Source organism: Leucoraja erinacea, chromosome 2 (assembly GCF_028641065.1).
Source record: "Leucoraja erinacea ecotype New England chromosome 2, Leri_hhj_1, whole genome shotgun sequence".
In the NCBI taxonomy this organism is placed as follows: domain Eukaryota; kingdom Metazoa; phylum Chordata; class Chondrichthyes; order Rajiformes; family Rajidae; genus Leucoraja; species Leucoraja erinaceus.
The window spans coordinates 15,702,993-15,716,620 of record NC_073378.1 but is presented as its reverse complement, the minus strand read 5'-3'; the positions used below and the strand labels follow the sequence as shown (position 1 = coordinate 15,716,620).

The 13,628-nt window shown below is 43.4% G+C and overlaps 1 protein-coding gene across 1 annotated transcript in view; it reads left to right on the top strand.

The window, feature by feature from the left end:
* The window catches only part of LOC129707154 (ras-related protein Rab-18), a 74,265-nt gene that overhangs the window by 1,580 nt on the left and 59,057 nt on the right, over positions 1–13,628 (top strand). The window contains exon 2 of the mRNA XM_055651931.1: positions 2,943–2,998. Coding sequence (XP_055507906.1) covers positions 2,943–2,998 — 56 coding nt within the window. The remainder of the gene's footprint in view (positions 1–2,942; positions 2,999–13,628) is intronic.

The window sequence follows — 13,628 nt, the reverse complement described above, 5'->3', positions numbered from 1 at the left end:
TTTCAAGCATTAATGGCATCCAATCTTAAAGATAGTCCTCATTTCTCTTAATCCATAGAGGAGTACAGAAACAGGATCTTTGGCCCACAATATCCATGCTGAACTTGATGCCAGGTTAAATGAATCTCCTCTACTTGTACATGGTCCATTTCTTGTGGCTATCCAAAAGCCTTATACACACTGTTATGCTATCTGCCTTAGCCACCCCTTGCAGCATGTTCTAGAAGCCCACCATTATCTGTGTAAAAATATACGCCCTACCCATCTTTAAACATTGCCACTCTCACTTTAAACCTATGCCCATTTTTTTTGACATCTTTAGTCCTAGCCTGCCCAACCACTCCCTGTAGCTTTGGCCCTCGAGTCCTGGCAACACCCATTTAATTTTTTTCTGCACGCTTTCCAGCGTAATAATATCCTTCCTATAGCAGGGCGACCAAAACTGGGCACAATACTCCAAACGTGACCTCCCAATGTGTTCTGCAACTCTGGAACTCTGTGCCACAGAGGGTAGTTGAGGCCAGTTCATTGGCTATATTTAAGAGGGAGTTAGATGTGGCCCTTGTGGCTAAGGGGATCAGGGGGTATGGAGAGAAGGCAGGTACGGGATACTGAGTTGGATGATCAGCCATGATCATATTGAATGGCGGTGCAGGCTCGAAGGGCCAAATGGCCTACTCCTGCACCTATTTTCTATGTTTCTATGTTTAACATAACATCTTAACTTCTATACTCCATGCCAAGACTGAAGAACGCCAATGTACAAAAGCCTACCTGACTAACTTATCTACTATGACGCCATGTTCAGGGAACTATGTACCTGTACTATTAGATCCTTATGCTCTACAACATTCCCCAGCACCCCACCATTCACTGTGAAGGTCCTGCCCTGGTTTGACTTCGCAAAATGCAATACTTCTCACTAATCTGCATTAAACTCTATTAGCTATTCCTCAGCCCGCGTGCCCAACTGATCAAAATCCTGTTGTAATTTTATGGGCTGAGTGTATTCTGACCGGAACCTAGATACTGAAGGATGATCTTACGGAGGTTTACAAAATTATGAGGGTGGTGAGTATTTGGAATGAGCTATCTGAGGGGGTAGTGGAGGGAGATGCCAATACAATGTTTAAAACCATTTGGGTAGGTATGTGGACAGGAAAGGAGTATGGGGATATGGACCTAATGCAGGCAAATGGGATTATTGTAGAAAGGAATCACAATTGGCATGGATGTGCAGGGTTGTGAGTTTCTATACATTTCTATAATTCTATAATGCTATCTGACAATTCACACCTTTTCTTTTTACAAAAAAGACTGTTTCATATTTATCCAGTGAGACAGAGATTGCAGTTTACTATGGATGCAGAACTGAATGAGGTTACCATTAAACATAGCCACCAAGTAGTGGCAGATGGTGAACTTTTTACTCGCTCTGGCAATGTGCTAAGAAAGACATGATTACCCAATGTTGCTGTGATGATTAGGGGAAGTGCTTTGAATGATTCCACAGGGATAGTGCCATGAACTAATACAGAACGGAAACAGGTCCTTTGGTCAAATTAATCCATGCCGAACAAGATTTGCAACTCTCTTTCTTCAAGTCAAAGGTGCAGCCATGGGCACTTGCATGGCCCTAGCTATGCCTGTATTTTAGTTTTGCGGGAGGGGAGGCTCTTTGTTACAAAGGTACACCGCATCTCCCCTGACTTTCTCTGCTACATTAACGACTGCATTGGGACTGCCTCCTGCATCCGAGCAGAATTCGTTAACTTCATCAATTTTACCACTAACTTCCACCCTGCCCTCAAATTCACATGGAGTATCTCTGACACTCCTCTTTCTCAATTGCAGTCTCCATCACAGGTAGCGTACCATGTACTGTCGCCTACTACAAAATCACCAACTCCTACATTTCTGAGGGCTACATACCCCCACCTCCCTTTGTGTGGAAAAGGTACCCCCTCAGATTCTTATTAAATCTTTTCCCCTTCGCATTGAACCTCCATTCATCTACTCTGGGCAAGAGACTGTGGATCTACCTGATCTATTCCACTCATGATTTTATACACCTCTATAAGATCACCCTTCATCCTCCTGCGCCCCAGGGAATAGAGTCCCAGTCTACTCAACCTCTCCCTGTAGCTCAGACCCTTTAGTCCTGGCAATAAATCTTCTCTGTACCCTTTTCAGCTTAACAACATATTTCCTGGTGCCCAGAAATGAACACAATACTCTAAATGTGGCCTCGCCAATGTCTTATACAGTTGCAACATGACCTCCCAATTTCCATACTCATTACTCTGACTGATGAAGGTCAATGTGCCAAAAGACTTTTTGACAACTATCTACCTGCGACTCCACCTTCAAGGAACCACGCACTCCTAAATCCCTCTGCTCAACAACACTCCCCAAAGTCCTACCATTTACTGTTTATGTCCTGCCATGTTAGACTTCCCAAAATGCAACACCTCACATTTCACTGTTTTAAATTACATCAACCATTCCTCGTCCCACCTGGCCAATGAATCAATATCCTGCTACAATTTTTCTCAAACAACTTCACTATCTGCAAAACCACCCACTTTTGTATCATGTGCAAACTTGCTAATCTTGCCATGTACGTTCTCATCCAAATCATTGATATAGATAACAAACAGTAACATTTGGGGTTGGGAATGTTCTTTGAAAGTGGAATAGAAAGGAGATAGGTGAAAGAAAGAGGCAAGGAGGAGAGATACTGCCTGACCCCTGAGTTCCATCAGCAGTTAGGTTTATTTTCGTCAAGGTTCCAGCGTCTTCAGATACTTGTTTCTTGACTTACTTATCAATAGACCATAATGATCGGTAGATCTTAATGTATTGACATGAATTTTTTTTTTAATCCTCAGTAAAATCTCTGATCTATATTTGTACTGTGAACAGTTGTTTTTATTTTTCAGCTTACTGCTACGGTTTACAGATGATACCTTTGACCCAGAGCTTGCTGCGACAATTGGTAAGTTTGTTCTGCAGTAGATTAGTGATAAGAATCTTGTGAGCATTGGGATTTAATGCAGAAAAGTATTGAAACATCAGCAAAAGTCAAAATTATTAATAGCTATTAACAAATCCTGACTAAGAACCTGGAATTCAAGATTAAAACATTTAAGTGCTGGAGGAACTCTGGTAAAGCAACATCCATGGAGGGAGTGGACATATGTTTTGGGTTGGGACCCTCCTTCAGACTGATTGGAACAGGGGAGGACAAATCTGTAAAAGAGAAGGAAAGGGGAAATGGGGGAGTAGGGGATGGTAAATTAGTTTAGGAAAGGAACAGGGCGATTCGGGAGGGGAGCGGATGGGAGAAATCTGTGCGCACGGGCATTAGCGGACAGACCACAAGTGTATGTCAAAATGGATGCCTAGTCTAATGCAGTACATGAGTTTTGAAGAGGTGCATGTGAATCTCTCCGCCTGGAAGGGCTGTTGGGGTTTCTGGATGGAAGTTGGTGAAGGGTTGTAAGAGCAGATAGTATAAGTCCTGTGGTTGAGGGGCAAGTACCTGGGGTGGAGGCTGGTTGAGTAGGAATGGACGTGAACCAAGAAGTTGTGGAGGGCATGGTCTCTTCAGAAAGAAGAAAGGGGTGATGAAAAGATATAATTAATGGTGGGATTACATTGGAGTTGATGGAAATGTCAAAGAATGTATATTGGATGTGGAGGCTGGTGGGATGAAAGGACCCGGGGAACTCCTTGTTCCACCTGGGGGGAAAGGGAGCGAGAGCAAAACTGCAGGACACAGAGGCGACAAAGGTGAGGGCTCCATTCACAGCAGTGGGAGGGTAGGGGGGAGGGTGTGAATCTGCATTTACTGAACAAAGAGAGTATCTCGGATCTCCTAGCTTGTAAAGCCTCATCTTTCGAGTAACTGCGGCAGAGATGGAGAAATTGAGAATAAAGCACAGTGTTCTTGTAAGAGGCAGAGGGGAGGAGGTGTAGTCCAGAGAGCCGTGGGTTGGTGATTTTGTAGTAGACATCTGTACATAGTCTGCTCCCTGTGATGGAGACAGATTGAGGAAGGGGATAGAGTGTCGGAGATACTCCAAGTGAATTTGAGTGCAGGGTGGAAATGAGTGGTAAAGTTGATTAAAAAAAACAGCGAGTTCTGCATGGGTGCCGGAAGCAGCTGTGATGCAGTCATTGATGTAGTGGAGAAAGAGTTGGGGGAATGATGCTGGGGTATGGTTGCAACAACGAGTGTTCAAAGTTGCCAATTAAAAGACTTTGTCATAGCTGGGGCCCATGGCTCCAGCTTTGACTTGAAGAATAATAATAATAATATATTTTATTGTTATTGCACATAAGCGCAAGAGATTTGGTATGCAGCTTCCATCCGATGTCATAACATAAATAACTAATAAAATTTGGATTTATATATCCCGAGAACATGTATTGTAAAAAGAGCAGTAAAACAGTCAAAACAGTTCAACAGACTAAAGTGCAGATGTGTCTGTGTGACGTGACCATCCGAGGGAGACAGTCCATGGGGGTGGGAGGCACTCGGCAGGGCCGGTTCAGAGCCGCTATAGCTCAGGGAATGAAGCTGTTCCTGAGTCTGGAGGTTCTGGCGTAGAAGGCCTTGTAACGTCTGCCGGAGGGAAGTAGTTCGAACAGTCCTTTACAAGGGTGTGATGAGTCTTTATGGATGCTGACGGCCTTCCTGGGGCACCGTGTGTGGTAGATGCCCTCCAAGGCTGGTAGCTGTGTCCCAATAATCCTCTGCGCTCTGGACGACGCACTGAAGAGCTCTCCTCTCCGCCTCCGTGCAGCTGAGATACCACACAGAGATGCCATACGTTAATATGCTCTCTGTGGTGCAGCGGTAGAAGGTTGTCAGCAGCTGTTGGGGCAGACCAGTCTTTTTTAATGTCCTCAGTAAGAACAGTCGTTGCTGTGCCTTCTTGACCAGCGCAGGGTGTTGGTGGACCATGTGAGGTCCTCTGAAATGTGAGTGCCCAGAAACTTAAAGCTGGACACTCTCTCCACATTCTCCCCATAGATGGAGATTGGGGTGTATTCTCCATTATGTCACCTCCTGAAGTCAATAATCAGCTCCTTGGTCTTGGAGGTGTTTAGTGACAAGTTGTTACGTGCGCACCAGTCCGCCAGGTTCTGCACCTCCGCTCTGTATTTTGCTTCATCACCGTTCTGCAAGCAAGAAGTGTTAGTTGAGGGGAACTGATTGGGTCTCTGTTCAAGGAATAATCGGCGTTCCCCTGAGACCTACTCTGTTTGGGAATGGATCCTCGAAATTGAAAGATATTGAAGTGTTGAAGAGCGTGTGAGATGTCTTAGATGTAGATCGGAAGAGACTTAAGATGAGTGGTTCTGAAAATTAAGAAACTTTATTGTGTAATGTCTCCATTCTTGCTATTTCTTTGCACTAATGTAGCTGCAGATAGCACTGTAGAAATAGAATCCTTTGGCTTTTTAGCATTTAGTGTCGGTTTTGCATATTTGTTACAAACAAGGTTAGGTGTGGAATAACATTTCAAATTTTACTTGGGTTGAAAAAGCCCCCTCATTGTTTTGCTAAACCAGCTTTCTTGTGAATTTTACTAATGACAGTAGAATATTTTGAACGTTTAAGAAGGAACTTGAGATGCTGGAAAATCGAAGGTAGACAAAAATGCTGGAGAAACTCAGTGGGGTGAGGCAGCATCAATTTTGAACGTGTTATTTTTGGTAGATAGACAAACACCCGCTGAAAGCTTGATTGGCCTTATCATTAAATGCAAAAAGAAGCCTTTAATGATGCCTGCGCCAGCATTTTGAATGTTATGCAATTAATCCCACATTCTTGAATTTTCAAATACTTTCTGTTTTCTTCTTGAAAGTTAGTATTGGATTTATTTCCCCCACTCTTTTAGGCATCGCAGTCAAATGATTTATCTGATTCCTCCCAACAGTCATATTGCCAGGTATTTTAGATCATTGTAGTTACTGGCCCTACTGCCAATGGAAACAGCTTCGACCTTTTCACTCTATCGTATTTTCTTAAAAATTTGAACATGCTTACCAAATCATTCCTTCAACCTCTTCTCCCTCTTATAAAGAACAATTCTGACATCTCATGTCACAATTTGATTCATTGTTCAGCCATATTTTATTTCTGATAAATTTCCTTTCTTCCAAGATGTAATTTACTGATAACCATATAACCATATAACAATTACAGCACGGAAACAGGCCATCTCGACCCTTCAAGTCCGTGCCGAACACGTATATCTCCCCTAGTCCCATACACCTGCGTTCAGACCATAACCCTCCATACCTTTCCCATCCATATAACTATCCAATTTATTTTTAAATGATAAAAACGAACCTGCCTCCACCACCTTCACTGGAAACTCATTCCACACAGCCACCACTCTCTGAATAAAGAAGTTATCCCTCATGTTGCCCCTAAACTTCTGTCCCTTAATTCTCAAGTCATGTCCCCTTGTTTGAATCTTCCCTACTCTCAGTGGGAAAAGCTTATCCACGTCAACTCTGTCTATCCCTCTCATCATTTTAAAGACCTCTATCAAGTCCCCCTTAACCTTCTGCGCTCCAAAGAATAAAACCCTAATTTGTTCAACCTTTCTCTGTAACTTAGTTGCTGAAACCCAGGCAACATTCTAGTAAATCTCCTTTGTACTCTCTCTATTTTGTTGACATCCTTCCTATAACTAGGCGACCAAAATTGTACACCATACTCCAAAATTGGCCTCACCAATGCCTTGTACAATTTTAACATTGCATCCCAACTTCTATACTCAATGCTCTGATTTATAAAGGCCAGCACACCAAAAGCTTTCCTATCTACCACCCTATCTACATGTGATTCCACTTTTAGGGAACTGTGCACAGTTATTCCCAGATCCCTCTGTTCACCTGCATTCTTCAATTCCCTAACATTTACCATGTACGTCCTATTTTGATTTGTCCTGCCAAGATGTAGCACCTCACACTTAATCAGCATTAAACTCCATCTGCCATCTTTCAGCCCACTCTTCCAACTGGCATAAATCTCTCTGTAGACTTTGAAAATCTACTTGAGTATTTGAGTATGTTCATTTCCTTTCATATTTCTTCAGAAAATGGAGCAGCTGGAATATGCTTGCAGTAAAACTTGGACAGTCTGCTTCAGTCGGTATTGGCGATTAACATATTGGCTGGCACTTGTGTGAAGCATGCCATGTTCAACAAGAGATTCTGTCATCTCCCTTGTTCATTGACGTTTTCTTTGGAAAATTCTTCACCTCTAGTATCCTGAGAATTGATCAGAAATATATCATATAGGCAAGTGCGTGGCATTTATGCTGCTACAAATAAATCATTAGTTAACTTTCAAGGCTTTCCAACTGTCAATCGGCCCTTCTTAAGGGATTGTGTAGGAAAAAATTGCAGATGCTGGTTTAAATCGAAGGTAGACACAAAATGCTGGCGTAACTCAGCGGGACAGGCAGCATCTCTGGAGAGATGTTTTGGGAGATGTTTTAGGTCGGGACCCTTCAGACCGAAGACCCGAAACATCACCTATTCCTTCTCTCCAGAGAGGCTGCCTGACCCGCTGAGTTACTCCAGCATTTTGTATCTATCTTCAGTTTAAACCAGCATCTGCAGTTCCTCCCTATAGAATTAATTTTTCACCGGCTGCAGGAAAAGCAAGTGAAAAAGGTCTGCAATTGCATCTCATTTCTGTAAAAGGTGAGTGTAGTATATTTTAAATGAAAATGTTGGCAGTAAAATGCATACTGCCAATCTGCTGTAAGTCATAACAATGGTGGAAATAGTCAAGATACAAGATAGATTTAATTGTCACGTGTGCCTGATGGCACAGTGAAATGAATTTCCATACAGCCATACAATAAAAATCACCAGGACACAACACACTATAGGGTTTGACATAAAACATCCCCACACAGCAGAATCAAAGTTCCCTACTGTGTGGGAAGGCACCAAAGTCGGTCTTCTCCCTCCACTATTCCCCGTGGTCAGGGCCTCCCCAAGCCCTCTGCAGTTGCCGCTACGGGCGGCCCGATGTTCAGGACCGCACGCCGGGGTGTTAAAAGTCCGACGTCGGGGCTGCGGGACGTCCTCAGCGGCGTGGACACAGAGTCGGCCCCCTCCTACCGGAGTCTGCGGATTCCAAAGTCTGCAGGCCGCGCCGGGTGGAGACTGCTGCTGGAGACCCTCTGCAAGGTGCCCCAGGACTCCACAATGCCGTTCAGCGCCGCCCGCGTTGGAATCTCTCCGCACCAGAGCTCCACGATGTTGGAGCAACGGCCCAACGCTCCAGAGCTCCAACGGCGACCCAGGTAGGCATCGCCCGCTCCGCGGTGCCTCCAGCGCTGTGCCGCCGCTGTAGCAGCCCTGGTCCGGTCCCCGGCAGGAAAGGCCGCTCCGATCCAGCTGGCAGGCCGCGAGGTGGGGGGCGAGGACGCGACTCGGAGAAATAGTCGCGCGTCCCCGCCAGGAAGAGACTGGGAAACAGTTTCCCCCTTACCCTGCCCCCCTCCCCCACATAGAAAAGTTAAAGTTTCCCCCAACACAACACTTTGGACTAACTAAAAATAATAAAAAAGACAGAAATAACAGACAGGCTGTAGGTAGAGGCTGCTGCCAGTGCAGCGCCCCTAGTATCACCAAATAATTTACAGTAGTGCACTTAGGGTGCTCTTAAGTTGTGGTTCAAATGTCTGTTTTTGCACAGTAGTTTTTTAGTAATATCCCTAAGAGTGATTAATGTTGCCAATAGATATTAAAAATATATTAATGTTTTGTTTAAATTGTACAGTGCCAAATGTCTAAAAGATTAAAACAGCTGCCTTTTTTTAATCAGCAGACTTTATTGACCAGAGCAATTTATATTACATTTTTTGTTCTTTGAGCATAAGGAATCTAACCAGGCAGTATTAGGTTGAAAATCAAAAAAGTGCTGATGCTGGACATCTGAAGAAAACACTGAGAAAACCCCGGTAATTCTGGGCAATGGCCGTGGAAAAATAAACAGTATTTTGGGTCAGAAACCCTTTGTGGGACCAGGAAAGTGAGAAAATGAACTGGTTTTCAGAGATAGAGAATGTGGAAGAAAGGAAGGCATGGGTGGAAGAAATGAATACCACAAAAATGGTGAGACCAAATTATTTTCTGTAACAGTTAGAAGCATATTTTGTTTCTTTGTGCAGTGTGTGAGAGTGAGGCTGTGGGACATGCCCACCAGGCCAAACTGTACTAGCAGTTTAGTTTAGAGATACAGTGCAGAAACAGGCCCTTCGGCCCACCGAGTGCGAACCGACCAGCGATCCTGTACACTAGCACTATCCTACAGACCAGGGACAATTTACAATTTTTACTGAAGCCAATTTAACCTATAAACATGTATGCACCTTTATACCCACCTAATGAGCCTGTTGATATCTTTTTGCAGTCTGGGATTTTCTGATCCCCTGTAAAGGGCTTAATTAGGAAAGGGAAAATAGATTATGAAAAAAAACTGGCAGGGAATATAAAAGCTGACTGCAAAAGATTTTATAGATATGTGAAGAAAAAAAGATTAGTTAAAACAAATGTAGGTCCCTTGCAGTCAGAAACAGGTGAATTGATCATGGGGAACAAGGACATGGCAGACCAATTGAATAACTACTTTGGTTCTGTCTTCACTAAGGAAGACATAAATAATCTGCCAGAAATAGAAGGGGACCAGGGGTCAAATGAGATGGAGGAACGGAGTGAAATCCAGGTTAGCTGGGAAGATGTGTTAGGTAAATTGAATGGATTAAAGGCCGATAAATCCCCAGGGCCAGATAGGCTGCATCCCAGAGTACTTGAGGAAGTAGCCCCAGAAATAGTGGATGCATTAGTGATAATTTTTCAAAACTCTTTAGATTTTGGAATAGTTCCTGAGGATTGGAGGGTAGCTAATGTAACCCCACTTTTTAAAAAGGGAGGGAGAAAGAAAACGGGGAATTACAGACCAGTTAGTCTGACATCGGTAGTGGGGAAACTGCTAGAGTCAGTTATTAAAGATGGGATAGCAGCACATTTGGAAAGTGGTGAAATCATTGGACAAAGTCATCATGGATTTATGAAAGGTAAATCATGTCTGACGAATCTTATAGAATTTTTCGAGGATGTAACTAGTAGAGTGGATAAGGGAGAACCAGTGGATGTGTTATATCTGTGTTAAGCCTTTCAGAAGGCTTTCGACAAGGTCCCACATAAGAGATTAGCATACAAACTTAAAGCACATGGTATTGGGGGTTCAGTATTGATGTGGACAGAGAACTGGCTGGCAGACAGGAAGCAAAGAGTAGGAGTAAACGGGTCCTTTTCAGAATGGCAGGCAGTGACTAGTGGGGTACCGCAAGGCTCAGTGCTGGGACCTCAGCTATTTACAATATATATTAATGATTTGGACGAGGGAACTAAATGCAACATCTCCAAGTTTGCGGATGACACGAAGCTGGGGGGCAGTGTTAGCTGTGAGGAGGATGCTAGGAGACTGCAAGGTGACTTGGGTAGGCTGGGTGAGCAGGCAAATGCATGGCAGATGCAGTATAATGTGGATAAATGTGAGGTTATCCACTTTGGTGGCAAAAACAGGAAAGTAGACTCTTATCTGAATGGTGGCCGATTAGGAAAAGGGGAGATGCAACAAGACCTGGGTGTCATGGTACACCAGTAGTGAAGAAAGCAAATGGTATGCTAGCATTCATAGCAAAATAATTTCAGTATAGGAGCAGGGAGGTTCTCCTGCAGTTGTACAGGGTCTTGCTGAGACCACACCTGGAGTATTGCGTACAGTTTTGGTCTCCTAATCTGAGGAAAGACATTCTTGCCATATAGAGAGTGCAGAGAAGGTTCACCAGACTGATTCCTGGGATGTCAGAACTTTCATATGAAGAAAGACTGGATAGACTCGGCTTGTACTCGCTAGAATTTAGAAGATTGAGGGGGGAATCTTATAGAAACTTACAAAATCCTTAAGGGGTTGGACAGGCTAGTTGCAGGAAGATTGTTCCCGATGTTGGGGAAGTCCAGAACAAGGGGTCACATTTAAGGATAAGGGGGAAATCTTGTAGGACCGAGATGAGAAAAACATTTTTCACACAGAGAGTGGTGAATCTGTGGAATTCTCTGCCACAGAAGGTAGTTGGGGTCAGTTAATTGGCTATATTTAAGAGGGAGTTAGATGTGGCCCTTGTGGCTGAAGGTATCAGGGGGCATGGAGAGAAGGCAGGTACAGGATACCGAGTTGGATGATCAGCCATGATCATATTGAATCACGGTGCTGGCTCAAAGGGCCGAATGGCCTACACCTGCACCTATTTTCTATGTTTCTACGTAGAAACCTACTGTACACACTCCTTCCATCACTAAAGCTTCCATTGACCATTAACAACTTCTTTCTCCAATTGAGCCCATTTATAATCCATCTTAATACTTTACCTTTGGTCCCATGGGGTTTAATTTTCATGATCAACCTACTCATAGTGCTGGCTGTTCTACAGTCTATCTCTTTTTATTTCAAATTGGAGCTCTATTTATCTGTCTTCCAGCGCTCTAGCATTATGCATGAAGCCAAGAATGCTTCAGAAATGGTTAGAAGCAGCTATATTCCTGTGTTCACTTCACAGAAGATGTTTATGGAAGGAGGTTGTCAGCTCTTTTGTACCTTCTTCAGGATCTGTGACAAAATCCCAAAAGGTTTAAGTATTTCAAAGTGGATGATTCAACAGGTCTAGGTAAAATATAAAGGAAACCAGGGAATACATTGCAGAGGCTCTGACTATGGAAGAGATACCCGAGGATTGGTACACTGCAACTCTATATAAACATACCTGCAAGGATGAATTGGTGGACAAATTATTGGATTCAGTTTTGAGCCTAGGGATAGGAAGGCACATTAATTAGCATGAAAAATATATTGCTGTACTGACATCCATCTGCAGTTTAATGATGGAGTAGTCCCCTGAGCCTTATGAAATGCATTGCAGATCTAAAAGTGGCACAATCACAAGCCAAGAAAATAGTCTTTGGGTGATTTGTGATTGGAAGTCTGTTACAAGGGGGTTCCTCAGGAATCAGCATGTTGTGCTGTGTATTTTGTAAAATATTAATGACAATTATAGGGAGCATGATCAATAAAAGATTCTATAGAAATTGGCTGTGGGGTCGACAGTGAGGAGGAAAGCTTTAGATTTGAGATATATTTGGGTGGTCTGGGCATCTAAGTAGCAATTGGAAATTAATCCAGAAAAATGCATGGTAATGCATTTGGTGATGTATTACAAGGCCAGGAGAAATTACATTTATTACATGTGGGAGGATATTGAGAGGCATAGCATTTAAGAGCAGTTATGTCTAGATTTGAGCATAATTGTATAAAACGAGCATTTTGGTGGTTAAGTGACAGAACCAGATTTTTGGATAATTGATCCAGAGCATGTGCAAATTCATCATGGAAACAAAATATTTTAAATTTATGCAATGGAATAAAAAACTTTGAATAATATTTAAAAAAATTCACGAAAGTTATCTTGTTCACTAATGCCCCTTTTTCTCCTTCTTTACCTGGTCTGGTCTTTATGCAATTCCAGACTGCAATGTGGTGGACTCTCCTGTTCAGGGGCAGTGAGGAAAGACATTGCCATTGTGTCCAAACATCAGGAGTATACTAAAGCTCTATATCAATGGTTGAAAGAGCACACAATTTCATAATCTACCATCTACCTGTCCTATTACACATCATATGGTCTATCTGTTAAACAGTCTGTAGATCCCACATGCCAAATATTAGTCACCTCATAAGCCACAGAAATGGGTTAGAAGCAAGTTAAGGGCCTGTCCTACTTGGCCGTCATTTACGCGACAGGCCGTTAGCGACTGCCGCGTACATCATCATGCGTCCGCACAGCTGTCTGGAGTGCTTGACGTCATTTGAATGCCCAGTTTATGATATTTACCCAGTTTGTGATATTTATGGTGATTTTCTAAAATGTTCCAGTTTCTTGTGTGGTGCTAGCAATTGGAAAAACTGCAGATGTAACGCCCCTATTCAAAAAAAGAGGTGAATGAAAAGTAGCAAGGTGCAGACCAAATTAATCTGTGGGAAGGAACTGCAGATGCTGGTTTAAATTGAAGATAGACACAAAATGCTGGAGTAACTCAGCGGGACCGGCAGCATCTCTGGAGAGAAGGAATGGATGATGTTTCAGTCTGAAGAAGGGTCTCGACCCGAAACGTCACCCATTCAACCCGAAACGCCACCCTGTCCCACTTGGCCGTCATTTACACGACAGGCCGGTGGCGCGCGAAGATTTCGTACAGGACGAAATCCTGGCGCGATGCGCGATACCGAGCGCAACTCCACACTCCTCCACCCCACTCCATGCGCCCGTCCCACACTACCCACACGCTACCAGGTCGCGTAAATGGCGCGCAAATGATGGCCAAGTGGGACAGGCCCTTTGTTTATCTCACAACTAGAGTGTGTTATCAGAAGCCTCTTCCTTATTGAGCAGGGTGCAAAAGCTTAACATATTACTCCAGATGTGGCCTCAACAAAATCATGTACAACTGTGACATAACATCCCGAC